Below are 24866 nucleotides of genomic sequence, written 5' to 3' on the forward strand. Positions count from 1 at the left end.
GACACCGAACACAAAATATAATTCCCCCAATCCCCGAAGTGTGCAAATAGAACAAGCCCCGATAATATAGTTTGGTGAATGCTTTAGATAAACTTAGCTAAAATGTGTAATAGTAAAAGTACAGTTGACGGACGTTATCAGCTCAGGTACAGGTAGACACACACGCCCATTTACCTGAATTAGGAAATGCAAACATCTACGATGAGCCATGCAATACGAAAATAGCATTAGGATTCATTAAGTTTTAGTACTGGAAGTTGTATAACAATTCGCAAAGTATGTAATTATTTATCACGCCTTGCTCTTTTCACATGTGCTGCTTTCCGCGTTACTTAAATTAAATTTGCAAAAAATTACATGTTTTAATTATGACAACATATCCGTATCAAGCGAAGCGTTTTTATTTTCGGTTTTTTGTTTAAACATATTGTTTTGCAATATCTCCCACAATATACATATAAATAATACGAAAACTTTCAAATACATACAAACAAGTTCCAATTCTTTTTAGTATATTATCTTAGATGCAGGTATAGACAGACGGTGCTCAACTGGTTCCATAGTGTAGCGGTTATCACGTCTGCTTTACACGCAGAAGGTCTCCGGTTCGATCCCGGATGGAACCAAGTGGCTTTACTTTTGGAAAAAATCTATTTTTATATGCTTTAGGATAATTGAATAGAATATGTTGTCATTAAAATAGTTAGTTTCTAATATTATGAAACATGTGCGTCTGTATATGTGGCTACTAGTTTATTTTTATATATTTTAGCTTTACTAACATAAATATGTTTTTCATTTCGAAAGCGTCTATAAATACCATATTTTGTCCATTTGGAGAGCGTCTATAGTTAAAATCGAAATCAAAACAAAAAAGTTATACGCCATGGTTCCATCCGGGGTCGAACCGGAGACCTTCTGCGTGTAAAGCAGACGTGATAACCGCTACACTATGGAACCAGCTGTTCTATTTCGTGCTAAACTTCAGTTTTGTTACGCAATTCAAACGGACCAAATTTCTTAGCGCACTTCAAAGCGCTCTCAGTTGGGAATTTTTAGTCATTCAACAACAACAACAACAACAACAAGAAAAGAGGAAAAAATTTATAAATACGATTATTGTTTGCTAAATAATTTTATTTAAAAAGCGAAAAGCACGTATTTGTATTTGTCTTATGCAACCGGCAGCTATTTGTAAAATGTAATGCTTAGTGAGATACAATAAATTAAAGTGTAAAACTAAAAGTAGACGTAAACATATTGCACCACGGTTCAACCTAAATGTATAATTCGTAACTATTGCAGACACCTATTAAATAAATTAACAACAAATTAAATAATAATACAGTTAAGAGCCGAATTTCGCTGAGCAAAGGAATTTCAAGCCGTAAAATAGCAAAAGCAATAACAACAAAAACCAAAACTGCGCCCGCAATCCCAGATATTGGACCGGCACAAGGACTAGAGATTGATGGCTTCAGTAGCGACGCGCCGTTGTAGGTCGCGGCACGCCCGAGGTGCGTGGACGCGCCGACGCGGCGCCCATGGAATTGGAGACACCGTCCGTATTGTAGCTGAGATACACATGCGACAGATCCACAAATTCGGGCTCCTTGCCGCCGCTTTTGTGCTCGATGTGCTTGCGCATATTGTTCCCGGTGTAGGCAACGCACTTTAGCTGCCACTCGCCGATGTCCTCGTTCCAGTGTGTATACTGGTTGATCATGGACTGATACTCCTTGGGCACGTACGAGTTGAGCACCAGCTCGCAGAGAGCCAGCTCCCGTGAGAGGCTGCGTATGTTCTCGTAGATGCCCTCCTTTTCGCGCTGATGCTCTTGCTGCTGATCGGCCAGCTCCGATTTGACGCCCATCAGCATCTGCATGACGCGATGGATCTTCTTGGTGATGCCCGTGCTGGCATCCTGCAGCGTGGAGTAGCGCTCCTCGATGTCGATGCGTTCGGTCGCCTTTTGCTGAAGCGTTTGCCGCAGCGCCTGTTCGGTTTTTTCGCGCTCCTCCAGCTCCGCAATGGACTGCTCCAGTAGCTTCTCCTGGGTTTGCGCTTTCTCCAGCAGATTCTCGCCACCCACCAGAATTTTGCCCTCCAGCGAGAAGAGCTTGTTGCGCAGCAGCTCCTGTTCCGTTCGGGCATGCTCAATCTCGCGCAGATGCTGGCTCTTGCGCATGGCCAGCTCCTCCTTCTCCTCGTCCGTTTTCTCTCGCTTCTTGCGAATCTTCTTGCCGCTGGGACTGACAGCGCCTGAAGCACACGCCGACTCCAGCTCAATTTCTAGCGGCTCTTCAAGCTCATCGTCACAGGTGTCGTCTTCCTCGTCCTCGTCATCGCCCTCGCCCTCACCGCTGGCGAGCAGCTCGTCCTCGAAGCTGCCCTCCTCGAGCTGCTTGCGCAACCGCGCAATTTCCTCCTGGAAATGCCGCAGCAACGCATCCTTCGGCTCCTCGTTGATGTGCATGCGATTCTGTATGTTCTTGGCGCGACTCGCATAGCGCAGCGTTGAGATTGTTTCCATATAATTGCAGTCCGCTGGGCTGATGGTCGCGCACATGACCGTCTTCGAGTTGCCGCCCAGCGAGTCCTGCAGCAGACGCGTCAGCTTCGAGTTGCGATAGGGAATGTGCGTGCTCTTGCCATCTACCAAGGCGCTGATAACGTTGCCCAGCACCGAGAGCGACAGATTGATTTTGGTGGCCTCCTTGAGGCGCTGTCCGCTCGCCTGTGTCTTGGACTGACGCTCCGAGCCGGCCAAATCCACCAGCTGCAGCTTGCCCATGCGAACATGCTGCATGCCGCCCTCGACCAGTTCGCTGCTCTCCACGGTGATCGAGAAGATGGCGTGCGAGCGCGAGGATTCCTGGTTCATTTTCGTGGCGCCAACGGCTCGATTCTTATTGCCCAGTCGCATGATATTCTCCAGATCGTCCGCATTGTGCACCACATAGCCGCTGAGATCCTTGACAAAGACGCCAATGTCCGGCCGCTCCTTGACCTCGAGGCTTTTGCTCACGTCCTTGCCGAGCAGATCGCGCACCTCCTCGTTGTAAATCTCCATATAGCTAACACGCACCAGAAACTTTTGATTCTCCTGCGCCTTGGCGATGTGCCCAAAGATGTGCGCGAATGCATTCGGAATGATGCCCTTCGTCTGCGGAGAGTCCGGATTGCCAGACATGGTGTATGTCTTGCCGGTGCCCGTCTGGCCGTACGCCAATATGGTGCCATTATAGCCCTCCAGCACCTTGTCCACAATGGGACGCGCCGTGTCCACATACAAATCCAGCTGATTGGAGCCACCGTCAAAGACATTGTCAAAGTAATATGTTTTGGGCGGCTCGTTGGCGGTGGCATTCGGCTTGATAACGGTAATGGCGCGGTTGATCTTATCCACCTGAATGGCGCTAAGTGCTCCAATGGACTCCTCATTTGTGTCCATGGGCCTGGAACGGACCACAACGCGAACATTTTCGATTTCGTCATCGAGCTTCTGCGACGATGTCGCCGTTGCCTGCTCCTGCGGCATATTTGGACTTTAACTGTTGACGGTTAACAACAATTCAAAACGTTTGCCTCAATACGCACTTTTGTTTAACGAATGAAAAGTGGTTTATTTCGCATTTGTTTATGCACCCGTTGCTATGATTCGTCTGCCAATAATAAATTTTGCAAATTGTTGTCAGTGTGGCCGCAGTTCGTGAGGCTGTGTGGAGTGAGCTCTGTTAGATGCGGGGGCGTGCTGTTGTTTGGTGTACATAATGTTAAATGTGGAGTCGCCTCTGTTAAATATAAGCAAATTGAGGTGACTGAACTGAGTCACAAAATGTGCGTAAGACCAACTATTCGCTATGTTAAGTGTGGAGCGGACGCTGTTATGTGAGGAGCAAGCACTGTTAAGTGCGTGGGTGTGCACTCGGTGGAGCAAATTCTGTTTACCTGAGGAGTAACGTTTGTTAAGTGCGACGACTGAAAAACAGCGAGTAAACATCTGCCAGCGAGAAGCGAGCGACCCACTAGCAGTGGAATAGATAGATTCGCGCTGCCCTTTAAGTTTCCTTACACGACCAGACGCAGAAAATTTAACTCCGGCCAGCATGGCAGCGACATTGCGAAGATTCAATGGCTTCAGATTGCTAAAATCTACGCCAGCACTGAATCTGCAACAGGTAAATCCCCGCCGCCCTCAATCATCATACGCGAAAATTTTCCCCAACAACTCCCAGCGTTTCCAATCATTACAACATTAATTTTGCCCATAATGATCATGTTTAAGTGAATATACGTTAAATGCCCCAAAAACTGTGCATCATCTGTGATGATTTAACTGGTATTAGCCCAAGTGCAGCTGTAGATTACACCCGACCCACAATTATGTAACTCCGTGCAAAAATCATACGTGCAGTTTTTTGCTGGGCTAGAAAACCTAATCAATTACCGTTTGCTTGCAGGCCAAGAACCTGTCCACGGCTTCGAGCTGGGCAAACAGCAACAAAAAGGTAAGTACCAAGTCACCAAATTGGACACCGAGCATTTCATAATAGCCGAGCGGACCTAACCTCAAAACGCGTTTACTTTTCTTTCGCCCAACGCTCGACGCTTGTTGTTGTGTGCGTGTCGCGAACAGCTGATCAGTGCCATCGGTGCTGTTACCGGCGGCGTTGGTGCTCTACTGTTTGCCCTGGAGCAATCCGTGGATGCTAACAGCGGTGAGGTGCATTCGCCCGCCCAGCCCTGGAACCACAAGGGTCTCTTCTCCTCGCTGGATCATCAGAGGTGAGGTGATAGCTGCCCAAGCATTCCATTGTTATATATTCCATTCCGCAGCGTGCGTCGCGGCTACGAGGTGTACAAGCAGGTGTGCTCCGCCTGCCACTCGATGCAATACATTGCCTACCGCAATCTGGTTGGCGTCAGCCATACCGAAGCTGAGGCCAAGGCCGAGGCCGAGCAGATCACGGTGAGCCCAATTTGTTGCCACATTTGAATTTGTCTTTTGACCTGTGATTGATTGCAACTAGGTGAGAGACGGTCCCGATGATACTGGCAATTACTTCGATCGTCCCGGCAAGCTGTCGGACTACTTCCCATCGCCGTATCCCAATGAGGAGGCGGCGCGTGCTGCTAACAATGGTGCCTATCCACCGGATTTGAGCTACATCGTGTCGGCGCGCAAGGGCGGCGAGGATTACATCTTTTCGCTGTTGACCGGCTATCATGATCCGCCAGCTGGCGTAGTGCTGCGCGAGGGTCAGTACTTTAATCCGTACTTCCCGGGCGGTGCCATATCCATGGCCCAGGTCTTGTACAACGAGGTGGGCAAACATGCAGACAATTAAAGTCAGTTAAATTCCTTGACATTTTCGCTTATTTACCGACTAGGTGATTGAGTATGAGGATGGCACACCGCCAACGCAGAGCCAATTGGCCAAGGATGTGGCCACGTTCCTCAAGTGGACATCGGAGCCGGAGCACGACGATCGCAAACAGCTGCTGATCAAAGTGATTGCCATTCTCGGCTTCCTGACTGCCATCTCGTATTATATTAAACGGCACAAGTGGTCCTCGCTCAAGTCCCGAAAGATCGTCTTTGTGCCCAAGGAGAAGTAGACATGTGTTTAAATTTGATTTGGCGTGAAGAATTGCAGTGTTAACGCGGCTTTACCGACTAATGAAAATAAATCAATTTTAAGCATAAAACCCAGGAAATGTTCGTTCACACACACACACAAAATTCAATTAATAGAAATAACAGCTAATAACAAATAACATGCCAGAACAGGAAAAACCAAAATGCCTAGTATAAACGAGGATGCACGAAGATCAATGGCCAAGAATAACATCAGGAAAACGGGGAGTTCAACTAAAGCAAAGAGCCTAGACAAAATGAATCATGGATACTATTACATGTATTGTGTATAAATCTTAAATTCAAATTATGTATTTAAATAAACAATTGAAAAGAAAAACCCGAAAGCGATTCGTTACATTTTCCATTAAGATTCGTGACTCTTGGACTTGATTGAGAAGAGATATAAAAGAACGAAAAACAAACAAAAATCATTAATAATTCTCTGGTGGATCAGTCGACATTGGTTCAAAGTTCGCTATAAGATTTCGGGTTCTATAAAAATTGTTCCAAATTCTATTTAAACCTATTACGACTGATGCGCACTCAAAACGCATTTTGGCTTTTCTTTTTATTGGATTATTAATTGTTTTATTTAGAAGCTTAAATTAAAATATTATTTTAATCATTTTTTTTTCATCGTTCTGCCCGTTCGACTACTGCATCAGTTTAGTGTGTGTGTGTGTGTGTGTGTATGTGTGTGTATAATTGTTTATATATTTACCGCAATTTTCAAGGATTATAAATCGTGTCTCACATCCCATGTAGAAGAAGGAAAACTAATTTAATTGTTACAATTGCCTCGGTTCGGTTCATGTTTTAGTTTTCTTTTTTTCTCGTTTTTTTTTTTGTTTTTACTACAAAAAATTCGCTTAAATTTGTATATATATATATATAATTAATAAATTTTTTAGTTATGCAAAACAATAATTACGATTCAACTTCTTCGCTGCAACGAAAACAGAACTCGCTTCATTTTTTATCTTATAATGTGGTTTTAAGTTTACGAATTTGCGTTTCTTTTGTTGTTGTTCTTGTTGTTTGTTTTGTAAATTGCGTGAGTAAAATTATAAATGTATCTTTTTGCATGGTGTAGCGTATGTGTGTGTGTATTTTGTTTTTTACTTAATCATTCTTTACTTGAGTTTTTATTTGTTTTATTTCTTAGCTAAGAATGTGGGTAACCAAACGTGATGACATTCGTACGACGCTCGATGACGGAAGGGACGACGACCATTTATATTAGTGACGTTTGCTGTGGCTGTTCTTCTGCTTCTGCTTCTTGTTCCTCTTCTTCTTCTTGTTGCTGTTGTTGTTGTTGCTGTTGTTGTTTACACTTATAGTATATTTTGCTTTAGTTCTTGTTGCTGCTGAGCACACACACACACATTCAAGAAGTACAACAACAACAACAACAATGCAGCTCCTTGACTCCTCCAACTGCTTCTTCTGTAAACCTCTCCATTCGCTCTGACATTACCACACACAACTCTCGAGGATTGAGGCGTCTTACCATGGCGGGCACGCGCTCTATCTCTACCACACGCTCCCACATTCAGTTGGATGTCGGTTGTGTGGTTGTTGTTGTTGCTGTTGCAGTTGTGTGTGATATAGTTGTGTTGCTGCTGCTGCTGTTGTTGTTGCTGTTGTGGTTGTAGGTTGTTGTTGCTGTTGTTGTTGCCGACTAAAAACAGCTACCTTCTGGCGGTTGTGCCAATTTCAAGTTCTCTTTCATGGTCATAATTCTACGTATTTCCTGAAGCATCGTTTTAATGGTGTACTCGCGACTCCATCTGGACAACATGGGCACTGATCTATGATCAACCTATATCGAACAATTAGCATTTTGAATCATTTATGAAATTTCGATATGATTGTTATACTCACCACGCCATTATTCTGATTAATGCAATTAATATTAACTTTTGTTAAAAATCTGAGCGTTGGTGGCTCATCCGGATAGCGTTCGCCGCACTCAATCTTTAGAGAATACATTCGATTCTCGAATGGTGTCTGGAAAAAAGAACGAGTCATATGAATAAGTGAATTAGAAGTGTGCATTTAATGGGCTGTCGATTATACAAACATGCACTTCTCTATCTCTTCTCTATTGCCACCTTGCCCCTCTCAGACGGCACTAACAACAATTGCCCGGACAGGCTCTCACACACACTCGATGATGACTCAGCGGGCGCTGCCGGTGCAGCTAACCATGGTGAATATACATGATTCATGTGGCGTGCACAACATTCCGCCACACTGCAATGCTTTATTATTGCTTATTCATATAACTAAATCCATCAATTTCAACTCGAGTTTTGTATAATTTAAAGTTCTGCGCTGCCATTTAAAAGATTATTTGCCGTACAGGCTTATCTCTTAAATTGTTATCAACATTTCAAAATGTATGTGCTGTTAATCTAATTTATATAACAAAATTGGAACGCGGCAACAAATCTAGTTAATATCGTTCTATGCCAACTGTTTCATTTCCCATTTCGTACCATAATATATGGCCCAATTTCACTCGTTCCTATCATTTGCTTGATCTTTCTGTTAGGTTCTAATTAGAATGGAACAAGTATTCCAACTCTGGAGCACAATATCGTTGATAAGGCTGGAAAAAGTTCCCTTTTGACTTCAGCATTTCTTTCAACTATTTCATTTGTTTACTGCCTAAATAAACATGTTTGTCTGTTTGTCTGTCCATAAATCCAATTCCAATTCTGTATAATTCACACCCGTTTGTCTGTGCTGAATTTTGGGTTTACGCAATCGATTAGATACAATATCTATGATCCCAGCATTGATAAGGTTTGCGGCTCATTTAAATGACGTACTAGATGGATGGTATGACGCGGAGTGGTGAGGTCAACTTACTCTAGGGGGGCCAATGATCATGCCAATCCAATAGGTGAGTGTCATATCATCGTCGTTCTCTAGACCCCACGAAATGGTGCCATCGCCCACGCCTTTCTGGCCCTGATCCAGCTCCTCCAGAAGGCGAAAATTTCGTGGCACCACTGAAACGAGAAAATTAGGCAACTATAAATTTCCATTTAACTCGTGTCGAGGGTTTTAAACACTTTGTTTGGAGGAGGGGGAAGGGAGAAGTGGGAGGGGGGCACGGGGGGCGGCTAATACACTGGCCGAAGGCTGTAATTAAGACATAAAGCGTGTTTGGCGCGGGGTCATGTGGTTGTTGTTAGACGTTCTCTTCGCACTCTTCTTCCACCTCATATTGCCATTGTTGTTGTTGTTATTGTTATTGGCCGTGTGTCTTGCGTTGTTTTTCCTTCGCTCGTGCGGCTGCTTTGCACGCATTTTCGTATGCTCCAAGTGGAAAAAAAAAAATTAATACGGATACCGGACGAAGGGTGTGGTATCAGTTAGAGTTTGGTTAGTTTAGTTGGTTGCCTGGTTAGCTCTAGTTGTCGTTGGCCCCGCCACCAGCCCCTCCCCCAACACGCACACACCAGGCATAATTTTTATGCAAGCGCTGAAGATATATGCGCAAAGTGAATTTGCAGCAGAAGCGGCCAACTAATTTAATTAGAAATTAAAGAAGCACTTTGGCTAGCAGCAAAGGCAAAGAGCATAAAACCAAGTGGCTGAGCAAACGAGCAAAAAACACACACACACAATTGAAAGGGACACATTCAACGGCCAAGGGGGGGAGGAGGTGTGTGTGTTTGTGTGTGTGTGGGGTGCAGGCCCCACCGAAATTGTCAAGTCACGAAGAAAAATTGCTGCATAGCGACTTTCAGCTGCAACAGACAGACACAACGCCGTGGCTGGCTACTTGTTTTTCAATATGATTTAATATTCTCGCGTTTTATTGGTAGTTTTTATTTTTTTTTTGTATTTTTGCCATTTGCTTTCTTTTCCATTTTCACAGAGAGCAGCGGGGCAGTGGCAGCGCTGCGGCAGCGGGCCGTCATCGTTCAATAAAAAATCGTTTTGCGCATACGTTTTATGCTACACTTTCGCACATTTCGCTGGCCAAATATGGCCCACACATTGGCAGTGCTCGCGGGCACGTGCTTTTCAATCAAATTCCTTGCCAAATTGTTAATTTTACAAATTAAATTCTTACCAACGCCGGTACTAGATGTATGCGCCATTGTGGTTTATCCTAGAGTGTGTGTGTGTTTTGGCTTATTTTAGCGCATTCTTTGCGAGCACACTTAAGTATGGTGTTAATTAGGACATTTTGTTTTGACAGCGTTGCCAGACCATAAAGTTAGGCAGGTGACACGAATAGTCGATTACCGATAAGCCGATACGATAACAACACACCTAGGCAATTGGACTAATTTGCAACGCGTCAGCTATTTGAAACGAATTAATTTTACGTGTTAATTTACCTTACTGATAAACGCTTTCATCGCATGCTGCTTGCACTGCGCGTGCACTGAAGATCACCGACAATGGAAACACTGTACCATCAAACCAACAGCACTGTCAAGGAAATCGAGCAATGTTTTCAGCGATTAGGCCAGGTTGCACCGCAGGAAGCGCTTGACGTGGAGAACACGATACAAGTGAAAATCACCCAGGCCAATTCGTGAGTCAGCCCGACCCACCCGCTTTCCAACAGCTGGTTAAATTTCACAACTTTCACAGCAACTGCGATAGACTCGATGTGCTGCTATTCAAGGTGCCACCATCGCAACGGCAGAGCTCCAAGCTGCGCATAGATCAGCTGAAGTACGACTTGAGGCATTTGCAAACATCGCTGCAGCACGCGCGTGATCGTCGCCAGCGTCGTCAGCAGGAGATCAGCGAGCGGGAGCAGCTGCTAAACCATCGTTTTGCGGCAAATAGCACCTCGCCGTCGGAGACGTGCCTGCAACTGGACTATGAGCTGCAACATCACACACAGATGGGCAATGCCCATCGGGGTGTGGACGACATGATTGCCTCTGGCAGCGGCATACTGGAAAGTCTCATATCACAGCGCATGACACTGGGTGGTGCCCACAAGCGTATACAGGCCATTGGCAGCACACTCGGGTTGTCCAATCACACAATGAAGTTGATAGAAAGAAGGTTGGTTGAGGATCGGCGCATCTTTTTGGGCGGCATGGTGGTCACAATGCTAATAATTGGTCTGATAATATATTTTTTAGTGCTGTAGTAAAACGCTTATATCTTGCACGAGTTTTAAATTAAATGTACTCTATTTAGGTGAAAACCATTCACTTCCTTTGTTCTGAACAAGCCGTCGACTTAGTCGTCGTTTTCCAGGGAGATGTTGCTGCCGAAACGCTGGTACAGATGTGCTTTCAGCTCGTCCATCTCGGCCTTAATGATCTTTGTCTTGGCTTCAATGCTAGCAATTTCCTTAATAACGGCGTCCTTCGTCTCCGCGAGCAGTTCCTGCGTTTTGCCCAGCTTGTGTGAGAGAAATACTTCGCCAATTAAGAAGGGAATATCTTCCTCCTCGTCGAACAGTTCGATTTCTTCCAATGCCTCCTCAACGCATTTGAGATCATTCTTTTTCATCTCCAGCTCCATTTTCAAGTCATCCATGCGGACATTGTGCTTGGCAAAGCGGTTGATACGCTGTTGATCCTCGAAAGAAATGTGCACATCGTCATGCTGCAAATGGAAACCGAATGGGATTAGTCAACGCCCCTCGCATCCCACGCAGTAGAAGGGAACAGTGAGGTTACTCTGGCGTGCCGCGAGTTCCGGCACATGAACTTACATTCTGGAACACTTTGCTTGTACTGCTAGCTACTTTGGCGGCCATTTCTGTTGAATTTGATGAGTTTCTTTTTATAAATTAATGGTTTTTTAAACAGTTGGCGTTTGCAACTTTTTTGTTATTCTGGCTGAAAAGTATGCTGTGGAGGCCGGCCGATATTTTATATTTTCCGTTATCGAAAGGTAACAGAGGTATGCCAAGTTAACAGATGTTAAATAGCACTGTCAGAAACAGCAGCTGAGGCAGACGGACGTCATTCGCAGTTTTTTTTCCTATTTTAAGGCACGAATTCTGATTTGTCAAGGTAATTATTAAACGTAATAAATGCCAAAAATTTGCCAAGTGCTGGGCACTATAAATATGCCCAATTATTGCTTGGCAAAGGTGCAGCAACTAGCCACAGTTGCAGACGTTCCCAGTGCTAAAATTACATAACCTCTTTGAGGCTAAGTGCAGAATGTTTATAATAACTATTTGTGTCTTTATCCAAATACTTGTTGGCTTCATATGTGGCTTGTAATCCCCACTCCATTAATCTCTATTGACACGCCCACAGCTTAAAACATGCGTCTAACCTCGATCCTCAACGGCGCCCACTTCGGCAACCTCGCCAAGGTGCACGGCATTGTCGTCTACAAGCTATCGCCCTTCGAGCAGCGCGCATTCGCCGGCGCGATCAGCCACGGTCTGCCAAACATTGTGCGCCGCATCCGCTCCAACATCTTCCGTGTGACACCACGTACGTTTGTGCAGTGTATATTATTCTTACATGATCTAATCATTGTTACTATTTTGCAGCCTTCATCCTGGGTTATCTGATCTACGATTTGACCGAACGCAAGCATACAGCTTTGCTACGCAAAAATCCTGCTGATTTTGAGAATGACGAATAAACGAACTGTCTCCTAGTCGGCACACATTAGCAAATAGTGATGTTAAGCTAAATAATAAAACAAAACCCGCAGTTCAATCGTGTGCACATTCTGTATTATGGTTTGCTTGAGACTTCGATAATGTGTTTGGGTAAAATGTAAGAAAAACCGAAGGTTTCTAGGAAAAATCATAGAATGTGAATTGCTAACGTTGCAAATAGTGATATTTGAGTTAGTGAGCAGCTAAAATGATTAAATTGCAAATATTTAATATCATTATTGAAGGTAACAGCTGTTGGTAGCGTTGCCAAATGCTAGACACTTTTTCATACGTTTTTCAACACTGCAGTTTTTATGCCCTTGCCAACACACTCGCTCGCACCAGCTGTTCGTCGCCAAAAACAAGAGACTTAAATTTTATATACATCTAACGCGACGATAGCTGTAGTTTTTTTTACTTAAAAACCATCGTACTTAATATATGTCACATATATGGACTGCTGTGGTAGTGAAGTGCGCAGCGAAAGCATTTACAACATGCTGCAAGCCTTAGTCGACTCGAAAGTAATCAACGTCCAGTTGTTTACCATCGCTGTGGGCATTTTCTTTGTGGTGCTGCTGTTGAAAAATAATTTTCGTAGCTTTTCGGGCACATAAAACAAGCTGAACCTGGCGAATTTAGTGGTTAATTAATGTAATAATGTAATGTACACAATTTAGCTAAGCAATAATAATAACCATTCAAAGCAAAATGTAATTTTATTCATTGTTCTTATTCTTAGAGCGGAGCACCTTGGCAGTGACGTCACGTTTGTGGGCCAGTTTCGCAGTATTCATGTTACAGAAACGGTTCAGGGTCATCGCCGTCATTGGCTGAGCACCTGAGCGAGGCATGAAATAACACAAATGTCAATTATAAAGCAAACATAATGCATACTAATTGCAAGCGAAGGTCAATTGAACAGCTTTAGTACCTAAGGGGTTGTCCATCAGGCTGCCAAAAATATAAATATTTGTATAACGTCTATTTCATCAGAAGATTGTGAATCATGGTATATTCAAAGATAAGATTGTCTACAAGTGGCATTTGTGATGCAGTATTGCAGTTACTTTCCTGTTATTAGTTCTATTGAGTTCCTCTTTGAACTTTTGGCCTAGTTCTTTTTTCTATTCCTTTTTATAACGTTCCCATAAGTTGCAAGTACGCCCAATCATTTTCAATTGGCATTTCGTTTAAGTTTGCCACAAATAACTTCAATTGACCAACGATCGTTTGTTGCACGCACTTCCTGGTGCAGTCGCAATCGCGTCGCCTATTAGAATTCAATAGACGTTTCGAGGCGTGACCTACGCCATTTTTGGACTAGGCGCTGGAGTATTTATGGGAAATATGCTACGTGCTCTTTTGCACAAATTTTGCATTAGGATACGAATGCACCGAACAAAGCAAACGCAACGCTTGCAATCGCTGTCAGAGTCCAATCGAGAGACCGAAACGTGACAGTTTTACCACTTGTTGGACTGCAAATAAGATGAAATAGCTGTCAATTCAATCAAAATTATAAAATGTTTGTATGAACCCATGGGATTCTTCATTATGAACAACATGCATCAAATCTGGACGAAAAATCCCAGACAGTTCACAATGGAACTTCAAATTTTTCCTTACGAGCCGAATCGAGACACGAACCATCAACTGTTCTTTAAACAGGTGAGCCGCAGTAAGCCATAGATAATAGAAAATCCAGTTTAGTTAAAAAAAAAAAACGGGAATTTTTAAAAAATATTTATTTTTAATTCTGCGTGACAAAGTCATTAAAACATTGACCTTAGAGACAGCGCTAATTAATTAAATGTAATTTAAATGGCGAACAAGTCTGCTGTTCGAAAAAAAAAACTAGGTTCATGTTGAAAATCAGGTTCATGAACCGAACCAAAGACAGGGCTGTTATTAGTTGGTTTGGAGTAAATATTTAAATATATATATTTTCTTGAAATGCCGCGCAATAATTGAACGCATTTTCTTTGTTAAACATTGTCAATGAACTTGGAGGCAAAGAAATTCTAAGAAACCAGAAACGAATTGCTGACCGAAGTTCCGCCAAGGCGAAGTTTTAATGAATGAGCCGACAGTTTTTGTTAACTAACAATTATGGGACGTCATTTCGCTATGCATACACTTTTAATACGTTGAAACAATACAAAAATTTAATTAAAAACAAAAAATACGAATAGACAAATCTTGTTACAACTTGTTGATCGGCTTGGTGCATGATTAATTGCGGTTTAGTTTCTTTCTGAGTGCTGTGCCTAGACAGGAAAAGTTTGGGTTCTTTCCAGGTTTGCACCTGGAGCGAATATCCGAATGCTCTTCCTCCCCGTCACAGCCAACGTCCTCAAAAGCATCCGATTTTTGAATATTTATGAACGGTTTTGGGACCTTCTGTTCTGGTGTTGATTTCTGGTCTAAATTTTCAATTAGTCCCAAGAACTCTGCGTGTTGCTCATTATAGCGTGCTATGATCATGTCCCGGCGCTTCAGCCTGGACTTGAGTTCCTTTATATTTTTCTGCAGCCTGTCCACCAGCTGAGCCTTGGCGCTGATGCAGTTCATGTCCTGGCGCACACTCTGCAGCTGCGTTTCCAACTGGGTGGCGCTCGACTTGACCTCGCCCATTTGCTTTTTGTACTTTAAGCGCGTTCTCTGTATCTGCTCCTCCAGATAGGCAATGTACAATTCCTGATTTGTTTGACCCTTTTTGTCAAGCTTTTTAATATCAATCTTAGTTTCTTCGCCGCATTCCCCGCCGCCGTCGCACAGCTGGAAATGTTTGGCATGCTTCTGGTAGAGCTCATCGCGATCCGAGCGCATCAGGGCCAGCTCCTGGCGCAGTAGCTGTATCTCCTGCTCCATGCGTGCGGCCTTCGACATTGTCACAGCTCGCTTTTTTTGCAATTACGTATAAAAATCAAAACTGTTGTTTGCCTTTTTCTTAAAGAAAATTTTGCTTACACTTCTTGTGAATTTGGCTATGTAAAACATAAGAACATTAAGACTAAAGGAATTTATTGCTTAGACGTTGGAATACCTGAATATTTGACGTCCAAAGCAAGGCAAGGCTTTTCCATACTATTTCTATTATCATGGGTCGAACCCTAAGCCAAGGCAGAAATCCGAACTGAAGCATGAATCGATCCAAAAACCAGCAAGCTGGTTCTACTCATGCACTGAAACACTTCCAAATGTGTTGAAGCCCAGTTGAATGTATTTTAGGGATTATCCATAGATGTCTTTCTACGGCTCTAACAGCGAAGAGCACGTGTCCGGTTAGTTATTAGCCCAATTTTTTCGGTAAGTCAATTAAGTCTCTTGGCCATTTATGTAGACGGCTACCTAATTTCTGTTTCGTCGCATAAAGTGCTCAATTTCATGAGCAAAAAATTTTGGTTTTATTTTTTCTTTTTGGGTAACGCTCAGAGAGAAAATGACTGCAATTTGATCGGGGTATTTCAATATCGCATAATTTGCATCACAGAATTCGCGTTTGGGCCTTTAGTGCGGGGCGTACGGGATTTAAACGCGTCACGCCCACAGCTCTGATGGTGGCCCAGAGGGCGGTTTGTCCATTGCCAAACCAAGCAAGGTCCAGTGGCAAAGCAAATACACACACACATACACACATCTATATATATATATATATATACGTGTTGTATACTTTTGGCATTTCGCTGTTTGGTTTTCTTTTTTTTTTTTGTTTGTAAGCATAATTTGTATTTTTCGCCTCGAGATGCCGCACATTTGATAAGGGTTATCGATACCCGGTCTCGGGACCGAACCCAGTTGCTTATTATGAGTTTTTTCCCGAAGCCTTAATACCGTCTTTTCGTGTGGAAGGGTTAAAAGGGTATGCTAATACTGTGTAACGCAATCACGTCTTCCTGCTAATCTGTATATCTTTAAATCTGTAGGCTAATCACAACATTTGGAGACAAATTGCCCTTAAGTTTTGGGGTTTCATTTTAAAATGCGGTGCGCCCTTCTGTGTGATTCTCATTGCCTGAAGCTATACTCCAAATTTTTTGATATTGTTTTGATTACCAAGAGCTTCAATGTCCCTATTCTGGATTCTGAAGCTCTTTATATATGTATATATATATATATATATATATATATATATATATATTTATTTATTTCTTTCTTTTTTTTTCAATCACTCTATCTGCAACTTCTTTACAAACTTACTTCATATTCTTTTTGCCTATCCTTCTATCTGGCCTCCTTGTATCTGTGAAAATCGCATAGAAAGGCGTTTCATTTTTAATAGTATTGATAAGATATAAGATATAAGATTGATGCCACATACAAGTATTTAATATGGTTTTGGCACTCTTGGTACTGAGTATCTTTTAGTTGAGCCCTTTTTGAAGAGATCATTTTGGATTTTGTTTGTAAATTATATAAGTTGTAATTCATTTGGTATGGTGCTTTATGTGGCGTATATGCATGTGTATGGGCAGCATAAATTTGGCTAAGGTATGTGTCTTGCATGCCTTTACCTCAGAGACAAAGAGAAAAATATTGCACTTCAGATCGGATTGCATGTGTTTTTTGTGTAAGGCATACGGCAGTATAATGATGCAAATATGTTATGGTAGACTGCTCGACTATAGCATGAAAGTGTTTTCTTATATTAGATCACCTACAAAGCCTCAAATTTGCTTCGGAACTGTGATAATGATCTTTCTAGCAGCGATGATATCACATTATAATAACAGCCGAGCCCTTTCGCAGCTCAATGTCAAGGTCTTTTTAAATTAAATCTGTTTTTTTCTGATATTTTTTGCTGTTGTTGTTTTCTCAATTTGACAAAGTTGTTCCCACTTGAGCAATTTGCATAAATTTAAGGTCAGTCGCACAATAAAAATCCAGACATGATTTGTGATATGCATGTGTGTATCTGTGTGTGTGTTGTGTGTGTCTGAATATTTTTTTTCGGCAACTTTTGTGCCAGATTGTGTGGCAAGTTCAAACTATGCGAAATTTAGATAAGTGTGTGGAAAGGAAGCTGAAAGCATAAAGCAAAACCAGGAATATAAATTTAGGAAATATTTAAAAAAAACATACCAATTTTTAAGTTTGCAATGACTTATATTAAGTCTGTCAGAGCTGCACATAAGGTTCACATTAATTAAGGCACTCTAAATAATATTTTTTTTGAAAAAACTTTGTTTTAAAAAATATTTCAAAGAAACTAAGCCATTAACTTGAACTTATTTGAAGTCGATTGTAGCTATATCTAAAGTTGACACAACTTGACGCACTCTAGAATTCTTGCGAGCGCAATCCGGCCAGACAAATGCCAAGGCAGACGAGCCATGTGCCGAAAACTGATATCAAATGCAAAATCCAAACAAAAAAAAAAACACAAAAAAACGTACAAAAAAATAAATAATAAAAGCAAAAACTTGACTAACATCTACGAAAAGAAAGGAATGGATAAGGACAGCAGCAGCAGACAATAAGCAGACAAGGCGAACCCAATTTCCAGACACAGACACAGACTCGACCACGAAGGGTCCCAGGGTCCGGAAGGCCGGCGGGGCAGAGCGGAAAGCTGACAAACTTGAGGCTGCGTCTGGGTTTTGGGTCTGTCGACGACGTAGACGTAATCTAGACGCCTTTTGTTTGCACAAAAAAAAAAACAACAAAAAAAACAAACAAAAGCACAATAAGGGCCAGCAGAGCCAAGGCTCTGCCAGCTTGTAGAGGGGAAAGCGGAGAGGGGCTCAGGGGGAGTCCGATCAAGTGCACTACTTAGTTGCGGGCAGCTGCCAGTTAAAGGCGTAGCCACGCCCACAGCTCCACAATGTTTCAGATTGTTTTTCCCAAAAATTTCACTCTAATTGCGCTTAATTTAAACTGCAGACTTAGGCGAAGACTTTGCCCCGGCTATTTTTTTTTGCCATTTTATATATACTTCATATATTTATATATAGGATATGTATATATACATATATATAATTCGTGTGCTTGTCGATTGCATTTGATTTAATTCGATTGCTAGACGCCAGACATTACGCAACAAATGTCGCCAATTTTGGACCACTTTGCAGAAACGTGAAAGTCGGGTAACAATGACTGCCCGATACTCTGTTCTTGCTCTTCTTTTCTTGTATAAGATGCAATTTTACAGGAACTACTTGCATATATACCATTTTTTTAGAGTACTTCTTAAGATAAAGAGTTTAGTCATTTGATATTTAGTTTATAAAGTTATGTCACTGAGTTATGTGTTTATTGGATGACTCCGAATCCGTTTGTTTTTTCTCAAAAAGTCTGCTGTAAGTATTGGAGCTTCATATTACTTGGGTATATACCATTCTTTTTAGAGTGCTTGGCTTAGCCATAATATATTTTCTCAATTCAAAAAATCGCAAACACTCGCTTTTCTTATTGGATTTGTGATTCTAAGACAGTCAGTCGCTTTCAAACTGTGATTTGAGGACATATTGGTATTCAGAATGTCTGGGCCGCAATCTCAAAAAGATCTCTATTCCAGTTGATTTTGTTGAGCATATCTCATCACTGTGAGATGGGGCCCCCCTTTAACTAAGGCGAATATACTTATAATTCGCACTCTTCCTTCCCAGCCGCGTCTTGCACTCAACCCATATACCCTTTTCAATTTAGTGAACAGTGTACGCATGGAGAAAAAAAATTGCAATTTGTGTGGCAGACAATTTAGATTGGGTTTCATTAAACAGGTTGCTGTTGCCATGCGTTGACATTTTGATAAAAAATTATTAGTTTAACAAAAAAAATTGGTGTTTGAAATATGTGCACACTGTGCCGCAATCGCACACTGGGCAAACACTAGGCGAAACAATCGACAGCATCTACATGAAATTGACTTTAAAAGTAAATGAAATATGCAACAGTTCTTAGAATGGCCCAGACTCTTCAAATGGGGGTAAACGCCCCCCTACGAGATATTAGCTTTGCAAATTTTGCACTTTTGGCGACGCTTTTCAATCAAGAATTGGGCAACAGACATCCGCTCCGCTTCACGACATTTGCAAATTCCAATATATGTAAAAAACAAACCAATTATTTCTTATTTATACGCCCGAGCACACACACACACACACACAAACACACTATAAAAAAGGCGAAATACCAAACAAAAACTCGCAAAACATAACTCAAAAAATGCAAACTTCAATTTCCGACAGGCACAAAAGCCTGGCCCTTTTCCAATCCCCACTGTACCTCATCTCTGCAAGAAGGGAGGGGGGGGAGGCGGCAGGCGAGTTATTAAAACTGCACAAGGAAATGCATAAAAAAACAAACACCGAGTTTGTTATGTTGCGCAGGCGCAGCCCAAGTAACGCCTTCAACAGCTGTGGGGCGAGGGGGCAGGCAGGACGTGAGGGGTGGCAGCAAAATGTTATTGACCCGCCGCACGGATCCGTTAGCGAGCCACAGCCCCGGCCAGGAATTCTTATTAAGATCAATCAGCTAAATGTCGGTTTTATGCTTAATGTTCATGATTCACACGCGCAAAAGCACCAAAATCGAAAAACCCGAAACAAAGAAGAAGACACAACCAAAGTCTTATCTGAGGCATGTGAACGAATGAATATTCTTGCAAAAAAAACTTGGTATTAATGGATTTTTTCGAATACTTCTGATATCGTACTTAAGAAAGTAAAAATAACAGAAAAATAATGAAAGTCCTTCGGAGAAATGTTCAAAGTTGGGAAGCTTTTAGGGTTGCAGATGAAATTTGTATTCATGAGAATCGCATAGAAGGGCATTTTTCAAAATGAAGTGGTTTTGGTATGCTGCCCTGTGCTATTCAAATCCTGCAGCGCTTCAAATAAAAGGTATATATTTTTTATATTGCCGTTCTTTGCGATTCTCATGAATTCAAGTGAACCCTCAACATTTTCTTTGCTTTGAGTGTTATGCGTATGGTCGTTATGTAAAAATGAGATATTGACATCTAATAAACATTAATTTAATTGTTTTTAATGTACTCATGTATGCATATATGTATGTAAGTATGTGTGTATGTATGTGCGTGTACTTACATTTGCATTTATGTATCTCATAACTTTGTACTGCAAGCTTCATAGCAAAGGCAAAAGACTCGTTAAATACTCTAGCTTATACACAAGAGATGCGCAACAAACTTTTTGGCAATCCTTTTACAAAGTTGTCGGCGAGTTTTTATGCTGAGAAATTGAGTTTTGCTTGCTTAATTAGTCATGGCAACGCTCAGATATGAAAGTTAGGAGGAGTCGAACCCATACTGTGTGCATGTACATATATACATACATATGTGTGAATATGTATAGCACGCGTATTAATAACTATATAGAAGGCAATTCTAAATGCCTTATCACAAATGACACACATTGTGGGCCAGCAGATAAGAAGACTATGCAGCTTCAGTGCTCTCTTATACTTATCTCTCTCTCTCTCCCTCTCTCTCTCTCTTTCTCTCTTCCTATATATTAGCCTCTCTCTCTTTCTAGCTTGTTAAAGTTTCAGATATGCAATGTGCTGATTAAAAGTCGTCTCTGGCTCTAGAGTTGAGAGTTGCGCTCTACGTGAGAATTTCTGACAAAAAAAAAGTATCTTTCGGATATACAAAAAAATGTTAACGTGTACACATCAAACAAGCATGCCTGCAGATAAGCCCAGCGATGTTGTCAATACAACAAACATACATTTTTTTTTTGGGGAATTTCTTGTATTATTTGCTCGACGTTTGTTTACAAGCTGAAACAGTTACACAAACACACACGCACACACACACGCACATACCAACACACACATGCAGCTCAGATACAAACTTACAGATACATTTGCTTGTGGCACGGGGGCGGTTTGCATGCAACAATAAGTTATTGTTTTATTTTTTATTTGAATCGAAGCTCCGTCTAAATAGAGTTGGGGCTCATCAATTATGGCATTAAATGCCCGCCTATCAGCAAATGTATTTGTTTGTTATTTCCAATAATGCCGCATAAATTGTTACAAAAGTTCAATGCACACTTCGAGGTGAACGCAATTGCAATTGCAATGCGGCGATCGAAGCGTGTTTAACTCGTTTACGGCTCTGACATGTCACGTAATTAACTGTGCCTAGTCTGCCAATAACTTAATGATAGATAGATATATACACATATATATATATATATATATATATATATATAGAGAGAGAGAGAGAGAAACTACTCCTAACTATACGCAAACTGGAGTCTTGTGCCTTTGCCTTGCATTCAATTTATTTTGATCATTCATTAAGTGCATTCAAATAGTTGCATGTCTGTCCATCCATCCATCCAACTGTCTATCTGGCTTCTGGTCGGCCTTGCGCCCAATGTGTAATTGATATACGAGTATCTACATATATGTATATACATAGATGGTATACGTGGAGACATAACAAACTTTGCTCAAATCATGAAAAAAACATTTTTGATTAATTTATGAACTTTTTTATGCCACATTTTTCCGATGACTTAATGCTCTGAAAAAAAAAAGATTAAGAATATGCTTGATCTAAGTGAAAGCTCTGTAATCTGAGAACAAAATTCCTATTTCAAGAAGCTCTTACTCTTAAAGCTAAAGGCTTCATATGAAGTGCACAATGTCATAGTTTATTATTAAAGCTTATAACAAACTATAAGCTATATTTAATTTGTTCTACAGTTAGCCAAAAAAAGAATTTCTATATCTTTAAGCACTGACAAAAAAGTGATAATAAACGATATCTTTGCACAGCTGCTTCTAGTTCCTTATTATAAACATTTAAATTTAATGTTGAATTTATTTAAGATCCATATAATCTGTTCCGAACTATATTTAGCCATAAAACGTGCCGAACATCTTGTTTCTCTTTCTCTTTGTTTATTGTATTGTTGCCAGTCTTCTCTTTAGGTCAAATTTAAACTAATGACTGCGAATTTAGATGGATGCGAAACTTTGGTTGCATGTCTTCATCATTCCAAGTTTTGCACTCGGTATGGGGTTCATCATCAAAAGCTCATCAGGCTACTGGTCTTGAAATTGGGTAGCGAAGGACCTTATTGCTGTTAAAGCTCATATATCTTGATGATCTGTGGCCTCAGTGTTTGGAATTTTTTTTTAACATGAAGATGACGTCAGTGTTGAAAGCAAAAGCTGCACATGGCAAGCTTTTATTGCGAAAAGCTTACTAACCCAATTAGGAAAATTAATAAGCGTGCGCTGCACAACAGCTGTTGGACAAAAAAAAATATGAAAATAATCAGTTAAGGAAATTGTCAAAGAACACCCCCAGAGCCTGCTCGCCCACACCCGTAACAGTGGCGAGAGCTTTAACAGAGCGCTGTTAAGCGCCTGCCGACAACAGCCAGTTAAATGCAAAGAGCGACGTCAAGAGCTCCAGCGGCCGCTGCCGCTGTCGCAGCTGACTGCAGGCAGACGGCAGCAGCGGCAGCAGCTGTTTGGGGCCAAGTGAAAAAGTTTTTCGAGCATTTCAGTTTGGACTTGCCTTTGACCGCGTGCGGACGGCGACGCCAACGAGTTGTTGTTTGGTCGGCTTGAACTGACACTCTGTGCATGTGTCTCTGTGTGTGTGAGTGTGCGTGAGCGTGTGCGTGTGTCTCCCTTACGTTTAGCTCTTGTATGAGTGCGGGCGCCACTCTGGGTATCTGTGTGTGTGTGTGTGTGTGGGGGGGGCACCAGCAGCGGTAATACTTATGTACACTTGATGTGTTTTTATTTATATGCGCGCTGTGCTGTTGTTGTATACTTTGTGCGTCTGTATCTGTAGCTTAAATACTTATTTTCGTTTTGTTTGTGTGCCGCTCTTCGAAAAACAACAATGTAGGTCGTGCATATTTAATATATGCAAATAAAACAAGCGTATTGAAACAGGCGAGCGGTCGCAACAAAACCTACTACGCTTTTATCCACATCTACTGCTATTTTACTACAAATACAAAACACAAACATTCACACACACAGACAGTCAGAAACAGAGACGTCGACGCCGACGCATAGCGCCTACGGCTGAGATAACAGAAACAGCGCCGCCGCCACCCCCTCAGGCAGTGAAAAGAGCGAGAGAGAGAGAGAGATAGAGAGAACAAAAACGTTAAATGCCCGAAATTCACTCTCGCTGCGCTGCTCGCAGCCGGCGCGCTCTCATTTTAGGCGCGCTGTCAGCAGCGGCAGCGAACATTTGGCAGCGTTCTAATTGCGTGCGCGTCGCTGTTGCTGTTAGCGGCGACGTCGCTGTTATCTGTTGTTGTTCGCTACCGATCGTGAGTATCTTAAAGATACACCAACACCGACTCCAATACCAAGGCAGACCAGCAACAGCGGCAGCGCCGCATTCGTGTGTATCTTCTTGTTGTCTGTTTGTCGTATAAATTGAGCCGCACTTTGCTTATTCTCGAGTTTTTGCCGCTCAGACGTCGTCGTTGTAACTGCAAGCGCTGCGCTGCAAACGCGTCGCGTTTCGTTCACAAAAAATATATATAAATATAACATATATATATACTGCATATCTGTAAACTATATTCAAATAAAAACCCAACACTCAAAATAACGTTAATAAATAATATTAATCATTTTTATACTGCGAATTGGTTAATTCCATAAAGGAAAAAAAAACACACACACACTTACGCTCTATATGTATCTGAAAGATACAAGTGCAGCATTGACGCGCCTCAGAAGACAACACGCAATATTTTAAAGCGAAAATTGTTCTATTTTTATTCGAAATACATAAAATACAGCGCCGAACTGAGAGTTTCCTCCAGTACACACACACACACACACACGCATACACAAAATATTTGAGAATTCATTAAAAATTTCTTTGAAAATTTCCGCGTAAAATGCAATTTGAATGTTGTTAAAAAGTCGAGCGCGTTTTATGTGATGACAAAAATATTTAAAATATTAAAATAACAAAAAATTTTCTATTGCCCGCGTGCGTGTTTTTTGTCTGATACCCCTCAACCGCAGCATTTAATTATTTTCCCTCCCCCATTATGTGTGCAATTATTAAATAAATTATAATCAACAAAAAAAAAAATAAATAAATTGTGTGAATTAAAAACAACAACAGCAGATCGTACAATATTGTGGGCAGCGTGAGTCAAAAGGAAAGAGCAACAAGGAGAGCAGCAGAGAAAAAGAGAGAGAGAGAGAGAAAGAGAAAGAGCAAGCGAGCGAGCGAGAGAGAGGCAGCAAAATTACACGCATATATTGCGTAGCAAAGTTCTGAATGAAAAAGTCGAGGCATACGGGCGGACAGTACAGCAGGCGATAAATGTAAGTACAGCTGGAACTGTATATAAGCAATAAATATATAAATGTATACACAAACATTTATATATATATATATATATATATATATATATATATATATATATAGATGTGTATGTGTAGCTATATTCGTCTGCAGTATAAACGAATTAGCGCAGCCTTCTGGCAAAGAACTCAATTGATTTGAAACTGGTTTAATGACTGGCTTGAATTAAAGTTAAAATTATAATAAAATATATTAGATTCAGTTTTTGTATGGCAGAAATATATAAACAAAATGCACAATATCTTTAACAGGGTTGC

The 24866-nt window shown here is 41.5% G+C and overlaps 9 protein-coding genes and 2 non-coding genes across 11 annotated transcripts in view; 6 read left to right on the top strand and 5 right to left on the bottom strand.

Annotated features, from left to right (window-relative positions):
• Window positions 1–553: 553 nt before the first annotated feature.
• On the top strand, window positions 554–626 carry TRNAV-UAC (transfer RNA valine (anticodon UAC)). Its single transcript has one exon. It is a non-coding gene; the product is annotated as a tRNA-Val (tRNA).
• A 261-nt stretch (window positions 627–887) lies between these two features.
• On the bottom strand, window positions 888–960 carry TRNAV-UAC (transfer RNA valine (anticodon UAC)). The gene has a single exon. It is a non-coding gene; the product is annotated as a tRNA-Val (tRNA).
• A 151-nt stretch (window positions 961–1111) lies between these two features.
• Window positions 1112–3718, bottom strand: Klp64D (kinesin-like protein 64D). The gene has a single exon (XM_002046912.4). It carries the CDS (start codon window positions 3539–3541, stop codon window positions 1478–1480), a length of 2064 nt encoding a protein of 687 aa, XP_002046948.1. The 5' UTR covers window positions 3542–3718; the 3' UTR covers window positions 1112–1477.
• A 290-nt stretch (window positions 3719–4008) lies between these two features.
• Cyt-c1 (Cytochrome c1) lies at window positions 4009–5988 on the top strand. The gene is made up of 6 exons (XM_002046913.4): window positions 4009–4181; window positions 4464–4511; window positions 4640–4788; window positions 4840–4972; window positions 5034–5327; window positions 5395–5988. Exons 1-6 carry the CDS (start codon window positions 4110–4112, stop codon window positions 5620–5622), a joined length of 924 nt encoding a protein of 307 aa, XP_002046949.1. The 5' UTR covers window positions 4009–4109; the 3' UTR covers window positions 5623–5988.
• Window positions 5989–6155: 167 nt separating this feature from the next.
• Window positions 6156–9877, bottom strand: Uev1A (Ubiquitin-conjugating enzyme variant 1A). The gene is made up of 4 exons (XM_002046914.4): window positions 9738–9877; window positions 8522–8664; window positions 7529–7654; window positions 6156–7466 (listed from the first exon to the last, which is right to left on the bottom strand). Exons 1-4 carry the CDS (start codon window positions 9763–9765, stop codon window positions 7326–7328), a joined length of 438 nt encoding a protein of 145 aa, XP_002046950.1. The 5' UTR covers window positions 9766–9877; the 3' UTR covers window positions 6156–7325.
• Window positions 9878–9923: 46 nt separating this feature from the next.
• On the top strand, window positions 9924–10794 carry Membrin (golgi SNAP receptor complex member 2). The gene is made up of 2 exons (XM_002046915.4): window positions 9924–10208; window positions 10268–10794. The coding sequence occupies exons 1-2, from the start codon at window positions 10072–10074 to the stop codon at window positions 10779–10781; spliced, it is 651 nt and encodes a 216-aa protein (XP_002046951.1). The 5' UTR covers window positions 9924–10071; the 3' UTR covers window positions 10782–10794.
• An 11-nt stretch (window positions 10795–10805) lies between these two features.
• Window positions 10806–11497, bottom strand: Pfdn4 (prefoldin subunit 4). The gene is made up of 2 exons (XM_002046916.4): window positions 11355–11497; window positions 10806–11245 (listed from the first exon to the last, which is right to left on the bottom strand). Exons 1-2 carry the CDS (start codon window positions 11397–11399, stop codon window positions 10874–10876), a joined length of 417 nt encoding a protein of 138 aa, XP_002046952.1. The 5' UTR covers window positions 11400–11497; the 3' UTR covers window positions 10806–10873.
• Window positions 11498–11514: 17 nt separating this feature from the next.
• Window positions 11515–12324, top strand: UQCR-Q (Ubiquinol-cytochrome c reductase ubiquinone-binding protein). Its single transcript, XM_002046917.4, has 3 exons — window positions 11515–11658; window positions 11911–12093; window positions 12153–12324. The coding sequence occupies exons 2-3, from the start codon at window positions 11919–11921 to the stop codon at window positions 12245–12247; spliced, it is 270 nt and encodes an 89-aa protein (XP_002046953.1). The 5' UTR covers window positions 11515–11658; window positions 11911–11918; the 3' UTR covers window positions 12248–12324.
• Window positions 12325–12463: 139 nt separating this feature from the next.
• Window positions 12464–12983, top strand: LOC116650527 (uncharacterized). The gene has a single exon (XM_032434419.2). It carries the CDS (start codon window positions 12719–12721, stop codon window positions 12881–12883), a length of 165 nt encoding a protein of 54 aa, XP_032290310.1. The 5' UTR covers window positions 12464–12718; the 3' UTR covers window positions 12884–12983.
• A 1518-nt stretch (window positions 12984–14501) lies between these two features.
• On the bottom strand, window positions 14502–15158 carry LOC6622297 (uncharacterized). Its single transcript, XM_002046918.4, has one exon. It carries the CDS (start codon window positions 15156–15158, stop codon window positions 14502–14504), a length of 657 nt encoding a protein of 218 aa, XP_002046954.1.
• Window positions 15159–23664: 8506 nt separating this feature from the next.
• Oatp74D (Organic anion transporting polypeptide 74D) overlaps window positions 23665–24866 on the top strand; it is a 28691-nt gene continuing 27489 nt past the window's right edge. The window contains exon 1 of the mRNA XM_015175729.3: window positions 23665–24569. The gene's annotated coding sequence lies outside the window, so the exon portion shown is untranslated. The remainder of the gene's footprint in view (window positions 24570–24866) is intronic.

This window comes from Drosophila virilis, chromosome 3 (assembly GCF_030788295.1).
Source record: "Drosophila virilis strain 15010-1051.87 chromosome 3, Dvir_AGI_RSII-ME, whole genome shotgun sequence".
Classification (NCBI taxonomy): Eukaryota; Metazoa; Arthropoda; class Insecta; order Diptera; family Drosophilidae; genus Drosophila; species Drosophila virilis.

Bases quoted from the DNA above. Each gene is read 5' to 3' on its own strand.
- Klp64D (XM_002046912.4), bottom strand. From the start codon at position 3,541: ATGCCGCAGGAGCAGGCAACGGCGACATCGTCGCAGAAGCTCGATGAC.
- Cyt-c1 (XM_002046913.4), top strand. From the start codon at position 4,110: ATGGCAGCGACATTGCGAAGATTCAATGGCTTCAGATTGCTAAAATCT. The intron at 4,182-4,463 runs GTAAATCCCCGC...GTTTGCTTGCAG, and splicing joins CAGCACTGAATCTGCAACAG to GCCAAGAACCTGTCCACGGC. The intron at 4,973-5,033 runs GTGAGCCCAATT...GATTGCAACTAG, and splicing joins CCGAGGCCGAGCAGATCACG to GTGAGAGACGGTCCCGATGA.
- Uev1A (XM_002046914.4), bottom strand. From the start codon at position 9,765: ATGGCGCATACATCTAGTACCGGCGTTG. The intron at 8,665-9,737 runs GTAAGAATTTAA...TTCTCGTTTCAG, and splicing joins TACATCTAGTACCGGCGTTG to TGGTGCCACGAAATTTTCGC. The intron at 7,655-8,521 runs GTAAGTTGACCT...TCTTTTTTCCAG, and splicing joins TGATCATTGGCCCCCCTAGA to ACACCATTCGAGAATCGAAT.
- Membrin (XM_002046915.4), top strand. From the start codon at position 10,072: ATGGAAACACTGTACCATCAAACCAACAGCACTGTCAAGGAAATCGAG. The intron at 10,209-10,267 runs GTGAGTCAGCCC...CAACTTTCACAG, and splicing joins AAAATCACCCAGGCCAATTC to CAACTGCGATAGACTCGATG.
- Pfdn4 (XM_002046916.4), bottom strand. From the start codon at position 11,399: ATGGCCGCCAAAGTAGCTAGCAGTACAAGCAAAGTGTTCCAGAAT. The intron at 11,246-11,354 runs GTAAGTTCATGT...TTCCATTTGCAG, and splicing joins CAAGCAAAGTGTTCCAGAAT to CATGACGATGTGCACATTTC.
- UQCR-Q (XM_002046917.4), top strand. From the start codon at position 11,919: ATGCGTCTAACCTCGATCCTCAACGGCGCCCACTTCGGCAACCTCGCC. The intron at 12,094-12,152 runs GTACGTTTGTGC...ACTATTTTGCAG, and splicing joins CATCTTCCGTGTGACACCAC to CCTTCATCCTGGGTTATCTG.
- LOC116650527 (XM_032434419.2), top strand. From the start codon at position 12,719: ATGGACTGCTGTGGTAGTGAAGTGCGCAGCGAAAGCATTTACAACATG.
- LOC6622297 (XM_002046918.4), bottom strand. From the start codon at position 15,158: ATGTCGAAGGCCGCACGCATGGAGCAGGAGATACAGCTACTGCGCCAG.